The sequence below is a fragment of the Corvus cornix genome, chromosome 6, assembly GCF_000738735.6.
Source record: "Corvus cornix cornix isolate S_Up_H32 chromosome 6, ASM73873v5, whole genome shotgun sequence".
Classification (NCBI taxonomy): Eukaryota; Metazoa; Chordata; class Aves; order Passeriformes; family Corvidae; genus Corvus; species Corvus cornix.
This window is the reverse complement of record NC_046336.1, coordinates 24610680-24633697: the sequence shown is the minus strand read 5'-3', so window position 1 is coordinate 24633697 and position 23018 is coordinate 24610680. Positions and strand designations below refer to the sequence as shown.

Sequence of the window (23018 nt, the reverse complement as noted above, 5' to 3'; positions counted from 1 at the left end):
CAGTGACCAAAATGGGAGTCCTGTCTCAAGTGCCAGTCAGAATCCATCATTTGGACACACGGCTACCATATTCTATAATCTTTATATTCCTCTCCCTTGCCATGCTGACAACGCAATTCAGAATTAAATCCAGGACACTGCCTTTTTCTTTCAAGACAAACAGCAATACAACTTCTAGGAAAAAGGACTGCCTGACCCTTACACAACAGAGGGAGCACGCTTACATGTGTGTCAAGTTAGGGGAGTTTGCACGTACTTGATTAACAAGCAGCCTATTTTCACTGACATAGTTAGAAAACCTTTCCCCTGCTTTGTAGTTTTTACCTTTACGTGTTTTTATTTTGAGAACAACAAGCTGAAGAGATGTCATCCATGCCAGACAATTGCTCATTGTCAGCACAATTGCTGACAATGTACAGACAATTGCTCATCAACAGCACATGACTCCCCAACTCTTAACAATACAACAATTTCTGAATAATCCTGTGGAAGAAAACTTCTGTGGAAAAACTGAGTTACAGAAACTGAGTCACCACTCACATACATCAAAATGAACACCAAAAAGCAGTCTGCAAAGACTTAGCTTTAATTTCATAATCTCTTCTTACATACATACATTTAAGGCACAATCCAAAACCTTTAAACATTAATGACAGACTCTTTACTACTGTCAACATCACTACTGCCTTGTGACAGTTTGCCTTAGCAAGAATGAAATGTGGAACACATCTTCCTTGAAAAGAATCAAGGAAAGAAAACAGAACTTGACAAAACTTCTTTAAAACAGTCTTAACTAGACACAAAACCTCGAAGCTGCTATCTCCACATATCATGAAGTGGGCTAGCCTGAAACCAACTCTGTATACAATATATATATAAAACTTGCATTAAAATGGCACTCAGTGTTTATACAAAATAACACCTTAAATCATACAACTGTGATTTCTGTTTCATAAAACAAACATTATTTCAGCATGATAGAAGCAGAAAAGAAATAATGACCTGTCATTCATGGATTGCTGAGGGTGCTATACAGAATCCTGAGCAGATGGCACATAAGCTTGGTATTTTGGGGGGAGAGGGTTGGCATTTATTACGTACTACTTTTGAACTGAAGATATATGCAAGATTATCTTTTTAAATGCAATTGCTTTAGAAGAAACAGGTCATTACATATTTACTTAGGGAGAAAAAAAGGTACTTTGCAGCAAGTACATGAAAATAGCAGCTTTTTTAAGAAAAGCTCAGTGCTCCATTTAGTCATTTCCACCACACAACTTGAGCAGGATTTTCCGGTAGTCTCCTGAAGTATCACCCTGAAAAGCAACCCAGAAAAAGAAAAGTTGAAGAACAACCACAAGAGATGAAGCCACAGCTGAAGAACTAAGAACTTTCTTTCCAGAGACATTTTTGCCTCTACTTTTACAGAAATAAGCAGCAGAGTTTATATACTCCTAACTGTGCACATGCACACCCCATATTTACTGAAGTCAAGTTTTGACCAGGTTTAGTCCATTGAATAGGTAGGCCTGTTCTGCTTCTGAATGGTAAATGTGAATGCCAGATCAAAAGAGGAACGTGGGGGAGGAAGCGATACAGAGCTTTTCCACCAACATCTCACTGCCTTCTACTCATACACTGATGGTTACAGGGCATGCAACTACTGTAGAAGAAACATTTGCCACATGCAATCCTTCAGAACCTCTACAGGATTCTTTCCAAACACCACCAAGTTACAGCCCCTCAGCATCAGCAGAAGGAATAAACAGGGGCTTAACAGGTTTGACACCCTCATTATAAGGTAAATAAAAGTGGCACCACTCACTCTCCTCCTCTTCTTATTACCCTACCATCAGCCAGGCATCCTCTTGACTGTTGCTACAGCTCTATAGCCGTAGGAGGGTGGATCAACTGCTAAAGAATCTGAAGTTTAGCGTATTTGCAAAATCTTGTACTTTCAAGAGAAAGAGGAGGCAATCCTTCAAAAGATTTTTAGCTTTGTATTCTTCCAATACAGAGATGAAGTAGAGCACCACTGTTACTCAACTGGAGGACTGAGTGGTTCCCACAAGATCACATAAGGAGTTTGCAATAGAGGGTTCTCTGAAACTCCTCTAGACCAACTTCCCTTTCCTTCCTTCCCTGTTAGCTTCCTCCCCATCTCTAGCTCATCTAGCCCCCACACAAACCCAAGTGCTGTCAATCCTCTGGCCCTCCACGCTCCTGGCAAATGCAGCAACCCAACACAGCCAGCCACACTCAGTGCAGGTAACAGCTGTTCAGCACAAGGATCAGTGTTCTGCCAGCATAAAGGGTGTCATGGCAGGGAAGGTAAGGTCTCCAAGGCTTACAGTGATATCCTGGTAGAGAGATCTGCCATACATCCGCTTGTACTCTGCACGTATGTCCAGCAGGTCAACCTCGCTGCGCGATACCATGATCCGGATCAGAGTCCTGTCCTTTGTTCCTGCTCCCTGGAACAAACAAAACAGCAGTATAATGTATTGAAAAGTGTATGATAGAGCACTAGTAAAAAAATAAAATGCCTGTTTACTAGCATAACCCCCCCTGACTTCAATAAGCTTGAACAGAATTTGGCCTATCATGCTTTAATAAATTAAATTTAGTGGTAGGACACTAATCTCTGCACAAGAACAGCTCAAAGCAAAAAAAAAAAGAGGGGGATTGACAGAGGTACGGGGGGTCAGGACAGTCTGGTGAATTTAATGGCCTACTTATTCATTTCTGCCAGAATTGCCTACTTTAAAAGTATCAATTTCAGTGAGTTTTAAGTGTATTTGTGTTTCACCAAGTGAAGATGTTTGGTTTATGTATGGTTGTACTCATTCTCCTGTTAAGTTGGATCAAATTAGCTGGATTTTTCCAGCCTTTCATAATAATAACTGCATCCTGTTAGTCATCTGACCACTGAAAAATGTAATCCCTTCAGCTGAACAGTTCCTTCCCAAGAGCTGTACAGGCATTTTAAAAAACCCCATGCTAAGTTTATGTAACTTGTCACAGACACCTACCTTCATTGCTTTCTGTAATCTCTCTGCAAAAAAAGCTGGTGTGTTCTTGAGACACTTAACTGCAAAAAGAAACAGTATTACAGAAATCAGGCATTCCTCCTCAGCCAGAACTCAGCAATATTTTGAGTTTATCCTACATAGTCACATGCTTTAATTTTACATAAACATACACTTGATACAATGCAGCTTCCACTCCTTCCATTAGCCACTGAAATTATTTTTAATCCAAACAGTAGCTGCAATACAGTTAAAGAACCTACACTGCATGGCTCACAGCAAACATTTCTGTCACTAGAAACCATCTAGTGTGAAGCAGCCATAATGAACCTTTGAATTCTAATGACCACACTCTTGTTTATGAAGGGAAAAGAGGGGATGGGGAGGGGGCAGAAGACTTGAAGGAACACACAGGTAGTGGTGCTCCTAGCTTCTTAATTCTAAAGTTTTAGGCCATGCATCTACAAGGTGTGACAAATTCAAATCCTGAGCTAGTACAAATTGAGAAACCACCTATGATAGCAGAGAATCTTAGGTGTTTCTTCTTAAGGCCGAGTCATCACAACCCTTACTTTAAAGTCTTATTTTAGCCACAGAATTCATCAGGACTCCTGAAAAATTTTTAACATGCTCATTTAGTAATGACTGGATGTAATATTTAATTAGCACAGTTCATCAGAAATCTGAAAGAGCAAACTCTAAATCAAATTACTGTCATGTTAATCAGGATAATGAGAGAATCCTCCATCACTGATCAGAATTAAAATCTATATATTGATGCAATGTTGTTTACAAGTAAACAATCATGCAAATTGTGGCAAACTACAGAGAAAACAGACCACACTTGACATTTAATAGCACAGTAGGGTATCAAAATCAATCACACAGAACCAAAGGTGTAAACCTAGATACATTTTTCATAGCAACACACATTCTGTATAGGAAGAAGTACTTTTCTGAGTAGGAAAATGTAGATGAGAGAGAGCAGTTCACCACACAACTGTCAATGGTATGTACAGTACTATTCAAAAACAAATGACAAAATGAAATGCATGTTTCTGTATCACTGTATTTAGCTAACACAACACACTAGCATTGTACAATGTTTAAAGATGTTGTAAGTTACCAGTTGTACAATCCAGAAAGCTTTAAAGAAAGCAAAATTAAATATTTTCAATTAGAAAACCCTTTTTCCCGCAAATAAGGTTCACAGAACAAATGATGTTAACATCACTGACTGATACAGATATGTGTATATACATATAAATAAAAAGCCCCACAGAATTCATTTAATAAAGGGAGTTATTCAGTGAATATTAATGACAAGCCCTGCTCAAAAGGCTACTGACTTGTTTGCAAGCTATAGTCTCAGTTGTGAATCTGGATCTACATGGAGACCTGTCTAGTCACCACAAAGCTCCATGAAGTCAAGAGGGTTCTAAACTCTGAGCAGTTTCTTTACCAAGGCAATCTTTTTCTACAAACACTGGGAAATATATCTTTTCCCTAAGCTTGGTTTTCTAACAATACTTTCTGAGGGGACAAAGTTTGAATCCTGGAAAAGGTCTGCAAATGAATCACACAAAATGAGCTAGATCCAGTTTTGGTCATTAAAAGATCAGTATAGTGACAATGTGGCAAAGTAGAAAAAGAACAGTAGTTACGTAGCTCCCATATGCACAAGACAGGCATGAAAAAGTGAAGCTTTTAAAATTGATTTTCATTTAGCAAGATTTTGTTACAAACTTCAATGAAAAAAATCTGTTGAACCAAATAGCCTCTCCTATCTCATTTCCAAGTGATGCAAAGTTCATTTTTCCTATTTTGGTAGGAGTTTTTTGGGTTTTGTGTATGTGGGTGGTTGAAGGGTTTTTTGGTTACATCACTACCATATTCAAAACCAAACAACATCACTTTTAAAGCAGGAGCTCTAGATACTGCAGTATATTTACAGTAATAAACAGAAAAAGAAATGAAGATGTAAAGACAAAAGACAGGAAAGTGGTTCACAATTACATGTATAATAAAGCACTTTAAATAGAACTACTGCACAGCAACTTGAGGCCTCGACCCAACATCATGGAAACGAATGACTGCTTCTGAAGTGACTGGAGGTAAGAGTTTTCACTGCTCAGAAGTACTGGGGGCAATTAGAAACAAAGATTTAACAAAATTGTACCCACAGGAAATGTGGAAAAAATAACCCCTTTGCAGTCAAATTTAAGTTGTCTTTTTAGTAAATAAAGTTAGAGGTAACTAATTAGAGGGTTAATGCTTGTATTTTGCTGGATTTCCAAAATTGTCCCAAACATTCCATTCTCACTGACTCAGCGCAGTTGGTACAAGTTCTCTTCACTTCTTAAAACAGTGCCAATTATAGTCAATAATTCTCCCCTCATTTTAACATGTGAAATTTAAATTCTGCAGAAGCCTGAAATAAAAAAACTTTATCTGTCATTTTGAGATTAATTAAGTGCCCCACTTTACTATTCACAAATGACTTCACAGAAAGCGTCAACATAAAAAGCAGAAACTGGAATTATTACTAATAAGAACATCCTTAGCTGAAGTCACAGATGCCATCTGAGGCAGCTGTAGCAGAACAGCAGGAATGAACTTGCTAAGGTGGCACATACCTACTGCCAGCATGCCCCTTTCCAGGTCTCCAGACATTTCACGACATATGCTTTTCTCAATGTCCCGGTTACACATCCTCTGGTACTCACTGAAGACTGTTAATGGAAAAGAAACATTTCAGGAGTCAGCTCAGTAAAAAGAGGTGGCACTAGAACATGCTGGATGGCTTCATTTCAATGGCACTTCTCAGCTGGATACTACAGTGTACTCACACAAGTTTTAACACCTCAAGTACTAATACTGTGTTATCAACCATTTGCATGTTCTCATGCTCCTTCTAGCTAGATCTGTCCTTTTCGTTAAAAGGCTAGACCAAGAAAGCACTGTAAGAGAAAGAGTGGCAACTTTTTTAGGAAAGCTTTGGGTCTCTAAAAAATTAGGAAGAAAATATTCAGGTTCTCATACACACCCCTTTCCTCCACATAAGTACTTCACATCCCAATAGCACATTGTAAAAGTTCTATGTATTTACTGAAACATTTCCACCGTGACAGACTGATGTAGCCTTACACTAGCAAGTAAAAGGGGAAGGACTGCAAGTGTCTTACACACACAAGTATGCAAGACTGAAACAATTCTAGTTTTTCAATTCTTTAATGAGAGGATCATTTGAACAAGTATGACCTCCACCTGCTCTGATATTTAAGAAAGGTGACTTTTCCTCAGCAGAATTCATCCTGCTTTTCATATCTCATTGGGTTCATTTTACAGATGGAGGAAATTCAGGCACTGAGCAGTGCTGTATATTTCATACACAGAATCAAGTTACTGTTTATGTAGGACACCTTACCTGCTCTAAGGTGGGCCCTGCTTCTTGCACACAGAATGGCATTGAATTTGGATTCATCAGTTCCTAGACGGTTCTCTCCAGCTGCATACAACTCCTGAACACAGAAGGGAATTCACACTTCATTACTCAGAAAACTAGTCAGGCTGAACAACTGCTACAGATTTCCATCCTTACAGCCTCTCCTCCTTCTATACTTATTTCTTAGCCTATGTACTACTGCAAAACAGGAACAAGCAATAAATAGCAACGAGTTCTAACCTTCCTATAGCATGGATTGCTTGCATATGCTTAAGTGCTCAAACACAAGAGCTCCAGATTACTAAAGGAAGGGATATTGTTCAAAAAGTACCTGAAAATTGTTCTTCCTAACAGTCCTTGCACTTAGCTTTTTTCCTACACTTTTAAGTGTTTTCTGGGATGTTCTTGTGTTTTGGCTAAGGCACACTATGTAGAAAGTAAATTACATTACTATTTAAATGACACTAGTATGCTAAAACAATGCAGGGTTTTCCCTTTGCTATGTGGTGAAATAGAACATATAGAAAAAGAAATGGGGCAAGCATTACGAAGTCCAAGTGCATTATTTGCTGCAAAAATCCAGACTTCCTTAAACAACACGCAAAGGCTAATGCAGGTGTTGAATAGATTAAAATTTAATCCACACACGTATCACCTCATATCTCTTTGGACAATTTCCTTAGTAAGCAGCACAATCCAACACTTGCAAAAGCCAAAGACCTGACAGAATGAGAGGTAAAATATCCTGCGGACTGTACTCCCAAGAGCTTCATCTCTGTATTGCACCTACATGGCTCTAATGCTGCCACAGCTTTTCACATCTCTTCCATCCACTGAAACATAAGCACTGCATCAGAAGTCACAAGGTGTCCAAAACTAACAGTAAGCAGAATCCACACAGTCAAATTTCAGTGTATTAAGTTGACTATACTCAGAAATTATGAAGCATTTCTACTGACCTGCACATCTCTTTGGACAACGGACATGTCAACATTTGTACTTTCATCTCTGTTTCCCTGAAAGAATTAGAAGATCCAAAAGTGTTACTAATGAGCTTTGATGGGCTGCTTTTTCTAAAAGTAAAAAAAAAAACCAACAACCAAAACAAACAACAGCAACAGAAAATCCACACCACCCACAAACACACAACAAACAAATTCTAAAATCCCAGCAGGCAAGTACCTGAGCAAGTGAAATTAAAAGCCTCTGAAAGTGTCCAGACGTGTCACTTTTTATTGCTTCCTCCAGAGTTTTCTTAAATTCTGGAAAAGAAACACAGTCATGAATCATCATACAACCCCGCTCATTTCCTAAATTCATACTATCAGTCAGTGATTAAGTAAGAAAAGAAAGAAAATTTTGATGGAACAAATCAAACCTGCTTTATAGACCCTGTTGAGTTCCTGAATATGCTCATTACTGCGGGAAGCTAAGATTTCAATGAGACAATTTTCATCTGTGCCAACACCCTAAAACACACACAGGAAAAACAGATTTCAGATTATTATTTCTACAACCTAGTATAAAAGAAATATAATCAAATTATATAGGAAAAAATTCAGAATATAACCTGGTATATGAAGTCAAGGCAAGTAATCCCAAACTTTTAAACGGCAATCAAATGTTTTATCAGCTCAACCATTTCCTCTATCTTATAAATTTGTATCTTCTACACAAACCTTTATAGCTTCCTTGATTTCGTAAGCATCAAACATGACAGGTGTCTTCATCATTGCCAAGATTGTCCTCTCAAAGTTACCTGACAGCTCAGACTTGAGATCCTTGATCAAATCCTAATGAGAAGCAAAAACAAGGAAAAAATGCATAAAGACCAAACCTGACAAAAGCAAGCACCAAAAACATGCATTTTACTTAGAATTCTTTATGCATAAACACCAGTAATGTATGTTCAAAGTAAAGCTATTCCACTTAACACTAAAACCAGTATAATGGAATGTGTACATTGAGGTCATTAAGGTCCAATTAAATAGACTGCACAGATCAAAGAGTCAAAGTAACCATTTAGCAGAGAAACTGCTTACATGCTTCATCTGCAACACTGCATGAAGAAGTCAAGTGTAGGTAAAAAGTAGAACAACTCTCAACTGCCCATAACTTAACAACCATCTTCCCCCTAAAGCACCTTGCAATCTTTTCTTCCCACCACTAAGTCTTCTGACTTCCACTGAAGGGATGTAGGCTCTTATTTCTTCTTCCTTCTGTTCTCACAAGGCATTTACCTTTCCATAAGCTGTTTTGAAGGACAGGATTATCTGCTGCCGCTGCTTGTTTGAACGACTTCCAAGACAATCGATAATCGCCTGCTCATCGGTTCCTGTACACGCACACAGACACCACAGAATGAGCACCACCTCATGTGAGGATTCAGCTTTCTGTCTCTATTTCATCCTATTCTAACCCCAGCAGAAGGACATGTGTGCCTTGAATTCATCTACAGTATCTGTTCTTGCATACAACCACAGAACTTTGAGCTCTACTCCCAAGCACAAACACAGTAAGAATACAAAGAAAACCTAAACCAAACTCATGATGTTGTTTATGCCTACATGAACTCCCAGTAATACTTCTGATAACCAAGGACAATCGCATGTGAATTATCCCACGCAGTACACACATAGCAATAGGAAAAGATCCACGCTGAATTGAGACGCAATTCTACTTTTAACTGAAATGTAAATCCTCAGACTGCTCACCTAATCCCTTCATGGCCTTCCTTAAGACTTCGGCATCCTTCAGAGGGTCAAAACCTGGTGCATCAGTGATTGTACCTCGGTTTCCATGCTAAAATGAGATCAATAGTGTTAAATAGCATTAGTGTTAACAGCACATTAGTGTTAAACAGTAAAATACTGTGGTTTACTCTTAGGAAAGATGATCACTGTTACCAGTTTTCTTTTTGTTAGAAAAATAAGAGAGAAAACTCAAACCAACCCTGCCTTAAGCAATTTGTTAACTTCTAGACACAAATTACAAGAAAATGCAAGATCAAGAAGGTTTGCTGACATTAAATCTGCTTTCCAATTAATTAAGGTTCGATGATACTGTATATACAACTGGCAATACTTGATAAAGTTAGGAAAGGCAAGATTCATCAATCTGAATTCATGTCGAATCTTTTTTCTTGGATACCATGATAAAACGTAAATTGTTTCAAGACATATGAGCCTATACTGGTTGCATTTGAAAACGTTCCATCTTTCTCCTTCACTCAAACTTCTTTTTATAACTTTCAATTTTATGATTGGTTTACAGTTATACACACAAAGAAAACGTAGAGGAACGTATATACAGTCACATCTCAAAAGAAAAGCAGTGAATGCTCTTACTCTTACAGGAGTGACTGCAGGCCCTGTAGTTCCTGAGTAAGAGGGCATAGATGGGTTCACAGCTGGACCTGGTGGAAAATTTGGCATGGGCTGCTGCCCTGGGTGAGTCGCTGGAGGTCCTGGATGGTTCATAGGCTGCTGGCCTGGCACAGGGCCACCCATGTATGCTGGGTAAGGCGACATTCCGGATGGTGGATTTCCTCCAGGTGGAGCATACCCTCCGTACGAGGGCTGTTGTCCTGGTGGAGGTTGCCCAAAGCCACCTGGAGGAACTGGTGGAAAACCCCCAGGTGTGGAAGGATACATGCCTTGTGGTATATTTGTTCCTCCAAAGGTCCCTGCCAGGTTGGATGCCTGCAATGACAACAATAAAGCAAGAGACAGGAAGGGGTACAAACAGCTGAGTTTCAGTAACATGTTTAATACAATACAACCTCCCTCCCCACCAACACAGATAGATAGCACTTTATCTGCAAAAGATAGCAAGCAGGATGGAAAAATATGCCTAAAACTTTACACCAAATAACCCCTTCTTTGTCCATGGCTGCCTTGTGTGAACACAAGGGTGCACCTGGGTGCAAAGACTTTACTCTAAGCAACCTTTGGCTTTTATGATGTGTTAGGAGTTTACAACTACATTTGGAAAGACCTCTGCAGAAACTGCAGTGAAGATACTTCACATCAAAATCTTACCACTGAAACTCTCTTCTAGAGAGAAACCAGAAGTGACATTTGATGATTGCAGCATTATCAAAAACTAGTTGCTGTGGATATTGCTATGTGCACCCTAGATAGTTTGTTGCTCAATTTGCCTGCTGGCTGCCAAATCACTTCATTTAATCACTGCCTCAGAAAGACATCTAAAATGCAAATATCTTCCTACAAACTGTATTCGTTATGCAGCATAACAGATTTCTGAAGACTAAAGTTGTCAGAAGTGTCACTTGCTTCTGCTCTACGAAAAAAAATCACATTGGAAATGTCTACATTTTCTTCAGTCAATGTAAAAGGTTTTTACCTCCATCTGTTAAACATCAGTGTTTGTAAGAGACTGTTGATCCCATATTCTTTTCAAGGACGAATCACTGATACCTCTAATTACACAGCCATTTTCCTTACTCTGATTGGTCAAAATCCAGGTAATAGGCAAAATCCAGACTGTGTTTGCCCACGTGAATATATTAAGAGTGGGTACGGTGTGTTAGTAGTTCCCTATTCCTCTACACAGCAAATGCCAAGTTCTATTAGTTTTATGTCCATGACTTTTGAAGTTAGACTGTTAACAACATTTAACTAGTGCTCTGTTTTCCTAAAATAAGAAATATCTTGCAGCAACCATTTTCTTCAATAGGCAATATTGAATGCTCAACACCTAAACAGATTAGACATAAAGGCACAGAATTCAAGTGATGAACCTCTTGGTGACAATGCCAGAAACACAATTTTGTACTTGAGGACACCAAAGTGAAACACATTAAATGAAAGCAAACTCACCATTCCAGCCATGTGGTTGGGATTGAACTGGTTGGCATAGCCAGCCACATTTTCCAGACCAATTGGAGGTGGATTTGAAGGTGGATAGGCAGCTCCACCCCAAGGATTGCTACCTGAAATCAAACACAGATGCACTGAAATGAGAAACTATGCTTTTTTAGTTCTTACTGCTTAAATTTCTAATGTAATTTTCAACACTACCAGGAAAATCAACTGAAGAGGTGCAGGGTAGCAGTGCAACTATTGAGAAATCTCACGGGATATTTCTAATCATGTTAGTTACCACTGAATCTGTAAGTTCTCACTTAAAACAATTCTAAACCTGTTTGAAGGTTAGCACTCAAGACTGTTAACACCATACCTTGACTTGAGAGCACGTAAAGTACAAAGTTGTCTGGGTATTCCAGTAGGAAGATATTATTAATTCCACTTACTCTGCCAATCTGAGAGATGTCCACAGAGCACAATAGTACATTCACAGACACCCAGGTCATAAAACTTGTCTGCACACAGCAGTATGGTCTAACTTAACCCAGAATACTTTGCTGAGAAACAGGCTTTATCCTCCTAGCTAGCTGGGCTTCTTACTGTACACCTTCCTGAGTTAGCTTGCCCAAATCCACAGTTCACCATACCCACATGACTCCAGTCCTTTCTTTCTACCTTTCAACAGTACTAACAACCGAAATTCTGCTTGATAACCAAGCAGTGGTTGAGGATGCCATCAGCTTTGTATTATTATAATTGCTACCTTTTTTAACAGCTCTCTCCCTTCTGTATGCAAGCACCTGCCTAAGAATAGTGAATTAAGGATAATTTCCTATTTCTTCAGGGAATACAGTTTTAAGCTGTATGAATGATTTTTTCCCATGCTCATTTGTCTCACCACTCACCTTGAGGACTCAGTATCGACCAGACACTGATCCTTGTCATTTATTGGATTTTGTCAATATTAAGACCATCTTAATTTGGTCAAATTAAGACCATCTCCTAATGCTCTGTGCTTTGAGATGAATGAAACTGGATCTTACTATATGAGCACATGGCAGAGCACACATATTAGACAAACGAGAATCCCCAGCCCAGATAAAACAGGACTTAACAAGAGAGTACAGAAAGCTTTGGTGGGTCAAGGAAACACCCTGCAGTCTTGTTCTTCATCCATGCCACCTCCCCACTCCAGATAAATACACCACTGTATTTAATGTTTACTCATCGGAACAACTTACCTGGGGCTGGTGGATATCCACCCGCTGGGGGATAGCCCGGGTAACTCATTGCAAAGATCTGAAAAGTGTGTGTGATACAGTTATTTTCTGTAATACTTCACTCATTACACCACATAACACTAAGATGCAACATGTATGCAGTAGTCAGTTACCAAAATTTAGACATAACCTGCACACTTTGTCCCAGCTCTTCCCTTAGAAACCTCTTCCCATTTCCTTTTGCTGGACTAATAAATATGTTCAGATGACTGACTCTGCTACTGCTTAGCTCTCACACTATTTTTCTTATTTGTTCCAGTTGCCACTTACTGCTTACTTTGTCTATTATGTTGTTAGGGATGTATGACTTGAACATGCTTCCTTTATTGCACTATTAAAATCTCCAGAAGTTTCCAGCCTATACAGAACTGCCTTATCAATCAAGAGTAGAAAATCATCTGACAAAGAAGCTATATCTTCAAGCAAGTAACCACAAGAAGTTGTTAGAAGGCACCGAAATGCAAACATCTGCAGAAGTGCAAGGTCAGAGTAAGAAGCAGAAGGGATACGTGCTTACGGCATTGCCATAAAATATGAAGGGGTTTACTGGTAGGATAAGATCACTAGAACAAATTGGATCTCTCAAAATGGATAGTGCCTCTGTCAGCACAGAAGTGCACAAAGTCATTAGCTGTCCAAAGCAAAAGCAGAGGTCAAAACAGAAGAACAGCTAAATGAAGGACAAAATGAAAACAGGCTTACAGAATATAAAGGCCTTATTTTAAACAGAACAACTACCAGGAAGAATGGTAAAAGTAACTATGAAGAAAATATCCATAATGAGTGTTCACTTTTTGAAGGTTATTTTTAATGACAAGTCCCAGTCTATTTTTAGAACTGCTGTGTAAATTATCCCTTTTTTCCCCCCCCCTCTTTCCCCTACAGCACCACCTTTTGCATCTGGCATGTATTGTTGTGTTTTGGGTTTCAGCTGTGGAATTTTGTTTTGGATTTGGTTTGAGTTGGCAGGGGTGCTGTTCTTGTGATATTGTTTTCATTTTGCATGATCACATTAACTTCCCTTTCTGGTTTGCATGGCTCTATTGAACAGCAACAGTGAAATGGAGAAACAACTTTTTTTGTGGTTTTGGATCTTTTTTTAGAAGGAAATACAATTAGGAAATCTTCAATTTACTTAAAAACTGTTTGGACTTCATGTTGCACATACTCATTTAAATTTAAAGAGAGAGAAATGAACTAACACAAACTGCAATGAACAGAGCACACCAAAAGTTATAACCCTACCTTACTTCTGCTCCAGTATGTAGTGTCTAACAGAATCAATAAAAAAGTGAATGCAGCTTCTCAGCACCAGAAAAGCAATCACTGCTGTTACCCATGCAAAGACTGACCCCAAATCCACGAGGCAAACACAAAAAGCAAAACACTTATCCCCTCTCTGCTGCTGGAAAAACGAGCAGGCAGCTTCCTCCCTGCTGGCGCTTGGCCACACAATTGCCAGAGGGAGGCGCCGGGCTCCAGGCCGGGACGCACAGCCCCTGCCCACGCTGCCAGCTCCGGGCAGGTACGAGAGCATGGAAGTGCAGAGAGGCCAGCAAACAAAAAAAAGAACATTAAAAAAACTCAACAGAAGGCAGCCTGGCACACTTCAGAGCCTCTCTAATTTAGAAACGGGCTTTACATAATAAAGAATGGAAAAATAAAAAAGAACAATTGTTACCATGTCACTCAAAAACCAAGCAAAGAACCCCCACAATCTAGAGTCTCAGCATGCATAATGTCAATGTGTACATTTTTATATACAAATTATTACAACACTGAAATTAGTATTATTTCTTCAGGTACAACTATAATTATATTTTTATTTATTTTTTAGCTTCACATGTAAATACAATAAAGACAGGGTACTCAAAAAAATTATAAGATGCCTTTTCAATAAAACTTTAGGCTTTTTGCCTTATACTTGTACTTTTTTTTTTTTTGTCATAGAAGGTGAGAAACAATGGGGTATGTCTTGTTTTTCTTAGCAAGGTTGTTTTCTTGCTTTTAATCCCATATAGAACATTCATTTCAAATTAGAAAAAACCCCAAGATTAGAAGAGCGTTTTGGCAATGAAAGCTGAGGTTGAGAAAAAACAGCTAACTTCAGCAATCTTAAAAAAATGTTACTTTCTTTATAAAAATGTTCCACTTGCTTCTTTTGAACACTGTATTTATCCAGGGCTTTTCCAAGGGGAAATTTTCCCAGACTGGTTTGATTCCAGGCAAACTAGATCTGCAAACACACCAACTTCTCCAGTTCAGAAACTTCTCTGATCACTATCTTTTCCGTAGCTCGTTTGAGCCTCTGTTGGCAAGTTCTCTAACTTCAAAAATATTAACAGAAAAAGTTAACTTTCCCAACCATTCCCTGAGCCCTGCCTGCATTTCATCTTCTAATCTTATCTTCCACACTTTCTCCTGCTACATCCACAATATTTTACTAAAATTGTTCCTGATGAGCAGCACTTGCCTGCTGACAACAAACAGGTGACACAGGCGAGGGAACAGAAGATATGGAAACCCACCCTGCTATTCAAATATTGCATGGGAGCACACAGGAACAGCAAAGTCTCTGTTTGCTCAGTCATAAAAAATGTAGAACATAAGATGAGGGAAAAATCCAAACAACCAAACCACACACGGAAAGAGGGAGTGCCTTGAATAAAATACAGACCAAATACTGTCAAGGTCCTCTCCCCATTCCCAGTGTTCAGTCCTAGAGGTCCACCTCAGAACTCTAAATAAAGACCTTAGGTTTTACTCCCACGGTGAACATCACTATCGTGCTTCACACTGCACACTATGAACCGTTCAGGCTCTTGAGCATTTTCCTGCTGCTTGGCAAAGCTAAGAGGGAACAGACCTGCTCATAAAAGATTGAATCTGTGATAGACTTTCAACAGGAATCTTGAAAATACGCTTCTGGAAGATACAGCACGAAAGAACAGGACTACAACTCGAGAATTTTATAACAAAAATTCAAATTACGTAATGATAGCAGAAATAAACAAGAAAACTCCAAGGCTGCCAGAAAACTTCTGTTTTAAGGTGCAGTAGCAATTAAGCTCAGTCACTGCATTCACACCCATTTCTGGAATTTATTTAGTGGCTGCTCTTCAGGCTCCAGCTATGCCATGGTATAATAATTTGAGGACAAAAAAGGATGAAACACTATACCCTTTATTTGTTCAAAATAATTTGTTTAACTATGCCCATTTCACAGGGAACACCGAGTAAAGTTAAACCCTTGACTTGACTCCTCGACAAGGTTAATTACCAGGATATAGTAGACAAAGCAGCCTGAAGCTATAAATTACAGTACCTGCTCTGAGACTGATCCCTGATTGTGAAACCAGCAGAACAGAATTTATCACCTTACAATATGCTGTCGTTTTTCATCAGATATGAGCTGAGGCATCCACCACTGTGTTTTTCCAAGACAAGGACAAACCACAGTCAACATTGAGCTAGCTAACTGCTATTTTACCAGCCTGAGCAAGATTTGACTCACGCACTGCAGCATACAGGTTGTTCTCTCCTGTACCAGTTGTAATATTTTTCATCCTGACAGATTAAAAGTCCTGCAATTTTGGTTTTTCATTAAGTCTTCTGTGTATGTGACTCCTGTCTAGCCTGCCTTTCACTATGAATAAAACTAATTTAGTAGAATGGGTTCCTCTTCCAACAGGGCTGAGTTCACGCTACCCACAACTCAGGAAACCTCTTTTACACAGATCTTATCGCTCATTGTTCACCCTTACAAACCTTTACTGGACTTCATCCAACAATGTGTATTTAAAGACTAACACGTCATCCATTTCCTACAAAAAAAAGTTTCCTTAACAAAAAACCCAAACCAACTCCCAGCTGTCAATAGATGGTGGAACAGAAACAAACTCAAATAGGAGTTTTTTTAAAAACTATCCATTTGAATGCTTGCTAGTATTACAACTCAGGAGCTCTGTCAGTTTTGATGATCCTTCTAATTCAGTATCATAATCTTTTTTTTTACAGAAAATAATCTAGCACTTTTTGACCTGCTGGGGCAAGGGGCAGGGGGGGTTGAGAGGGGGAAGAGCAAGAAAGGTAGCACTTGCAAGCTTTAGTCAAAATAAAATAGAACTAAAGAGAGATACTATGTCCAACAAAGAAAACCTGAATTGGAGGACACACCCAAATAAGCCACAACCAAGCTGTAAAAATATTACTAAGAACATTCATGGAACTTTTCCAGTGACAGAAGCCCTACATATATACTCAGGGCAACAAGATCCAAAGAATTTAGTTGAGCTGAACAGGCTTTCAAGATCTATGTGCAGCAAAAAAGCCTGAGTTAATTCCAAGATGTCAGTTTCAGTTTGGATCCCCACTCTGCCCTGATCCAAGTGCTTCCTTTTGTAGCACACTCCTTCAATATCCTCTTTCAAATATATAAAATACATAGTCAAAACATTTATGACAATACAGATGGACACCTTCCAAACAACAAAACAAGCAAGAAAAAAACCAAATCAAGTTTATGAGATGTTTGAAGAAGTAATGGAATGAGGTTGTTCTATTTCAAACTCATAACTTGTTATAGAAAATCATTTGTTGCAAAACAAATAATACTATAAATAGTCTGAACTATGTTCTTAACTGACTAATGCCCCAGGGATTTATACTCCTCTATTTTAAATTCCGCCATGAAAGAATAAATTTTTACATCATTAGTGCAAGTCAGACTAGGAAAATACCAATTACTCCATGAACTAAAGCAATAGTGTAATAATAATATTCAGTACACTAAGATAGTTACTAAAAAAAAAATCTGAGTGTTCATTTCACACCAGCAGTTTTTAATTGGTTGCTGTGCCCGAGCCTGAAGCGCAGAGCCAGGGAGTGGCCCCACTGCAAAGGCAGAAGCAACAGGAACAAAAGCACGACAAAAAGTTTCCATCAGGTCTGCAGCTGTTTGGGCTGCAGAGGAAGCCAAATGACACCAGGCTGTTCAAGTGACAGCTCCCAAAGTCAAGTACACTGGCAGGAGCCACATGGGACCTTAGCTAAACTCCTTTGGGACATACCCTACACTGCAACAAAACGGCCTTGGGACTCCCCAGATGAACAAGAGGTGCAAATACATCAACTTTTTCTTAAAGGTGATGGCTTTCATATTTTCTGGACAGGGAAGGCTTACACATTCAGCTGTCCAGCAACACTGGGATGATTACTACCCCTCAGTGAGCAAATGGACACGCCTTCAATTCATTCAGTCCGGGCTATAAAGAATAAGTGACTTTCAGCTGATTAACTCTTTCCAGGAACAGAATTATTAAAGGACCAATTTAGAGTAGTCTAGTAGAAAAACAGGTATTTCAAAACAACCATAAACAAGGAATGGGAAAAGAAAGCAAGACTAGAGCCTTCAAATCTAGTCTGCACTTGAGATCAGCAAGCTTTAGTCCTTAAAGCTCACTACTGAAAAGTAAGTATTTTTCCCCCTAAATCCTAACATTTGTAAGATACATTTATTCTCCTATGAATAATAGAAAACCAAGTATTTTTAAAACACTGCCAAGCATAGCCAATAACCAGTTATTTGGACTATAGATAAGTACGCTGTTTACAGAAGGAGTACAAATTCCCAAGCTTAAAGTTATCTCTAGCAATAATAAAACGGATATTCACCCTGTCTACTTCAGGCAACTTAAGCACCTAATTTAGAGCAACTCGCTAGGCCAAAGTTCAAAATCAGACATGCTTTTATACCCAAACCAGAGGTCTTTGGGATGCAGGAATTAATTATAGTGAGTATCACTTCACATACATGTTGACTATACGGCTATAGTAAAGTTTAGCACAAGTAAGAGACCTCAGAAGCATTAGAACTCATCTGAATCTTTAATATAGGACTGTTGTATTTGACAGTTTTTAAGCCTGCCAGAAGTTCAGATCTAAAAGCCCAAACTGAAAGCCCACTTCTCCTTCTGGTGAACACTTTCTCAGTTCCCTCAAAAAAACCCTCACCACCCACACTTTGCAGTAAAAGAAAAAAAAAACCAAAACAAACCTACCAAAACAAAAATTCCAAAAAACTTTTAACCCTCCCTTACCGAGTAAGACAGTATATTCTCTCTCAGACAACACATAAGGAAAAAAAAGAGACAACATCTGGGAAGAACTCGTTTCCCTTTCTTTGGAGATCTTAGACAAGAACATTGCTATCGATCAGACAGCACAGTGACATTGTGCACTGTACAGGGAACAGCCAGGTACTGGGCCTGTGCAGGGTTGTGTTTGTTTTATTCAGTTGCCACAATCTAACAACTGGCACTGGTCCACACTCAGCATCTGTGACAGCTGAATAGTATGGATACAATTTCACACACACAAACAAAAAACTAGACGCCAAGCACAGGCAGGATTGGCTGCCTGGTCATCACAAGCACATGATAGAATTGTCTCTTAGAAGGACACCACTGAGTCCCAACTCTGACCATAACTGATTCCAGTTTTACCCCATCCAGGATCTAACCTCTTACCAAGATTTTCTAGTGAGCACTGACAAAACCTGGAACAAACACAGAGCAACAATAGAAGCAATACACAGTAAATACTAACTGTTGTCCTTTGGTTTGCTTATCTACTTTTTACATTCTTCCTAGCTTGGGGAACGGCCTGAAGGAAATTCAGCATTTGCATCAAACACACCTGCTTTCAAATAAACTGGCAAAAGCAAAGGGACAACCTTAACATCAGTGCGTGACAACTCAAGTTTCAAATAGATCTAAGTGCTCTCACTGAGGGGTAAAACATGCAGCCTTACGTTTCCTTTTTTTAAAAAAGTCTTTTGCTACCTTCAAGATAAACTCAAAATGAAATGCACTACCTAAAGCTGACAAGTCTCTGTCCTTATTTCCAATAGTTTACATAATACACTTTTAAAATATATGCAATAAGAAACATGGTTCAAGGGAGTAAACATAAATGTATGAAATAAACAAAAGAAATGCCACTACTGCCATTACTCAGTTGTATATTTAATGTAACGGAAGCCTCCAACCACAATTTGAAGCCGATAGAGAAGTTTATATGAATTATTACACAAAGCCTTGGCTAAAAATAAGTGAAAATTTCAATTTGTTCAAAAGCCCTGCTAATTCTGTAGTCACAATTAAACCATCTGGTGTTTTCAATTATATCTCTGCTTTAACTACAGCATCTTTTCTTTTTCTCCCTACATTGCTATCACAGAACTAGAATTAGGTCAGCTCTATCATGGCTCTGATTAATGCAGTGTTATTGAAGAGACCCTCTGGAAGCTCCATTTTCCAAAACTTGCTAGAGATCTAGGAAACAGCATCTCCTATAACCTCCAAATCAGACAGACTACTTAGCTGAGCTTTTTATAGCAGATCAGGTTATGTATTTTAAGTTGTTATCTAACATTATGCCTTTACAATTTTCACTATATAAATACCCCCATGAAATATCTCCATCCCACTGCTGGTTTTGTTACATCTGTTGTGACATCTTTTGTGACTTTTGACATTTCACGGAGTTTTCAGTCTAGCAACTCAAAACTTCTGGGAACTACAAATAATAAGCTAAAGAAGCGACAAAGCATGTGAATGAATGTGATGGCTACTCCAGAAATTTTAAGTACAGACAGACATTTTGGCCTCTGACCTTATACTAAGGTCAGGCAAGACAAAGGAACATAATATCGTAAATATTGTTGACATAAAATCATTAGGCACTCAGTAGAAATGCAGCGGGTACAGGGCCACAGGCAAACATGTAAGCAATGCTTAGTGCAAGTTATCTGCTGCATCAGTGGGAGGAGAGTGATCCACATGACTCTTAGAGCAACTCAAAAACCAGGAAATTACAGAAATAGCCAAGTTGTTGGGAAAGCATTTATACACTCAAGCTTTACAGCAGCCATACACTCCACACTGGTTTTGTATTGTTTCTGACGTTACCATGGACGTTCCAGTAAAGCACTGACTCACTCCACAGAAAATAACTGCGTGCTGGGGGAGGTTTCAGGGAAGGAACCTCCCAGCTCCTACAGCAGCTGGGCTTTCAGGTGCATAACTCTCATAATCAGCTCCTTCATCAAAACACACTGCACCAGCACTTTTCTTCTCTCTCGGCAGTCTGTTTTCTCTCCACACCTTCACCTCCACACTTTCTGCCCCAGTGCATCTGTCTCCGTTCTAGGCTGAGCTGCCTTCCTTTGCTTCTGCCACTCCCTTCAGAATGTTATCTCTGGACTATTCCTCCTTAACAGGAAGAAGCTTCCAGGAACTAATATAAATATATTAAAAAGAAAAATATATTCCAAAAAAGTACTCCTTTACTGCCCAGAAACAAGATGGGGGCAGGAAGGAACTGCTTTTCTGAATAGGGAAATGTTTGTGCTGTTTTCTGTCACACATATAGCTACAGCATAGCAAGAGTTTCATGAGTTCTGGTTTTAAGACAACTAAAGTGACTTGAAGACACTTAAAGACACTTAGGTGTCTTAAAGTCTAAAGACATTTGAAGTAGATATGGTATAAGAAAAAGTAAAGTATACTACCAGCAGTTTAGAGAAAGGAGCCTTCGGGCGGGGAAAAAAAAAAAAGCACTGCGTAATGGCCAGCCTACCATTTTAGGCTGCTTTCTCCTGATAACTGTACACATCAAAATTATAAACTCAATATAAACTACAGGCACAGGCAAAGGACCGAATTGCAACTACAACAGCAAAACATGCCCTCTCCCCTAAAACCACATTTCCCCAGGAAACAGGCGTTTCTTTTTCCCAAGCGCGGAGCTGCCGCAGGCCCCGACCTCCCCTCCGCCAGCCCTTGAGCCGCTGCCTGTCACCCCGCGGGCGCCCCGGCTCCTGCCGCCGCAGGGTCCCCGTCCCGCGGGGCCACGGGCCCGGCACCCAGCCCCGCGGGACCGCCCGGCCCGGCCCCTCCGCAGCGGGTGGCCCTGACCTCTCGTCCCCGGCCCGTCCCGCCGCTGGGGTTGCGCCTACCACGGGTCCTGTGGAGCCGCTGCGGCTGCCGCCTGTCCCAGGTGCTCGCCGGCGCTGCGGGGCGGTGCCGGGGAGCGGCAGGAGGAGGAGCCGCTGCTGTCCCGGCTCACTCCGCCCGCCCTGCCGCGGCCTCAGTGCGAGGGAGGGCCGGGGCCAAGCGGTGCAAAACCCGCCGGGGGCGGCGGGCCCGGGGCGGGGCCGGCCGGCGGAGCGCGGCGAGCGCCGGGCACGGCCGGCAGCGGATGGAAACCGCACAACAGGCTTGGCCAAGAGGCGGCTTCAGCGAGAGGCCCATTTTATAAAAAACAATACACACGGGGAAAAAGGTAACTCCATCCGTCACGGGGGCAGCCTGGGCATCCCCCAAGGGCACGGCGTCGCCTGAGGGACCGGGTGACGTGGGCACGGCAAAACCAAATACGGGAAGCTACAGTTCAAGTCAAGGTTGTAAGCATTCAGCACAACATTGGATTTAAATCTGAAACCCCTGACTGTTCCCACCAGGTGAGTTAGGTCTCACCACGAAATTTTAGAAAACATGTTTTCCAGACAAGGTGGTACAGAAACCCGCATTCGGTATCTAACATACTTCTCCTCAAGTAAAAATCCACAAAAAATCGAGAGGAAGGAGATTGTTTATGTTGGCCTTTTCTAGTAACAAGCAGTAATAGCTAAAGTCTTCAGTAAACATCTTTTTTTTCCTACACACATTCTTTAAAGATGAGTGAAGTTGCTCACATGGAAGCATTTAGAGAGACAAACCAAGACAATAAAAATAGAAGAAAAATAAAAAGGGCTAGCATTTTCCAATTAAATTTCATTTGCCAAGACACTAATCAAAATAGCAAACACAGCATTATCTAACTGAATCACAGCATTATACAACTTGGATGGGGAATGAGCTTGACTTTGCAGCTGGGAAGTTTGTGAACAGTGTCCAGAACCTCCTTTCCAACACTTGCTTCCCTAATATGTATGCTTTGTAACAGGCAATTTCATTTAGAATGAAACTGATTTGGGTAGATGTGTACACGCTTCTTAAAGCATCCTGTTCAACCAGCAACAGCTTTCAGTGGAGGAGCTGGGTTTTTCTCCTCCATACAACTTTCACATACCACAATGGCCAATCATTGAGATACAACAGCTGTGATTGAACTAAAGAAAAGAAATTACCAATTTTTTCCCTTCCATCATCAAAATTTTAATTGGCACTGCAGAGGCCAAGGCTGCACTCATGGGTAAAGCTACATTTAAAGTAGTCCAAAGCAGTGAATAGGTATATTTGAATATAAGAATGGCTGTGGTGGTTTAACCCCAGCCAGCAGCCAAGCCCCACACAGCCTCTCTTACTCCCTGGCCAGCAAGATCAAGGAGACAATGAGGAGGATAAAAGCCAAAAAACTCAGGGGCTGAGAT

The 23018-nt window shown here is 40.0% G+C and overlaps 1 protein-coding gene across 4 annotated transcripts; it reads right to left on the bottom strand.

The window, feature by feature from the left end:
* Positions 1-563: 563 nt before the first annotated feature.
* ANXA11 (annexin A11) lies at positions 564-21744 on the bottom strand. 4 transcript variants are annotated; one of them, XM_039553831.1, is made up of 15 exons: positions 21603-21744; positions 12545-12602; positions 11316-11428; positions 9822-10175; positions 9189-9276; positions 8715-8809; positions 8154-8267; positions 7853-7943; positions 7657-7736; positions 7434-7490; positions 6457-6550; positions 5666-5761; positions 3033-3091; positions 2352-2474; positions 564-1316 (listed from the first exon to the last, which is right to left on the bottom strand). In XM_039553831.1, the coding sequence occupies exons 2-15, from the start codon at positions 12591-12593 to the stop codon at positions 1257-1259; spliced, it is 1473 nt and encodes a 490-aa protein (XP_039409765.1). In that variant the 5' UTR covers positions 12594-12602; positions 21603-21744; the 3' UTR covers positions 564-1256. The 4 variants fall into 4 exon arrangements, with proteins under 4 accessions (XP_039409765.1, XP_039409766.1, XP_019142191.1 ...); XM_039553832.1 differs by lacking the exon at positions 21603-21744 and adding an exon at positions 21562-21586; XM_019286646.3 differs by lacking the exon at positions 21603-21744 and having other exon boundaries at positions 9828-10175.
* Positions 21745-23018: the final 1274 nt, after the last annotated feature.

Coding starts and splice junctions, on each gene's coding strand:
- ANXA11 (XM_039553831.1), bottom strand. CDS start 12,593: ATGAGTTACCCGGGCTATCCCCCAGCGGGTGGATATCCACCAGCCCCA. Junction 7,737..7,852: donor CAACAGGGTCTATAAAGCAG/GTTTGATTTGTT, acceptor TTTCTTTTCCAG/AATTTAAGAAAACTCTGGAG. Junction 1,317..2,351: donor CTCTCTACCAGGATATCACT/GTAAGCCTTGGA, acceptor GTTGCTTTTCAG/GGTGATACTTCAGGAGACTA.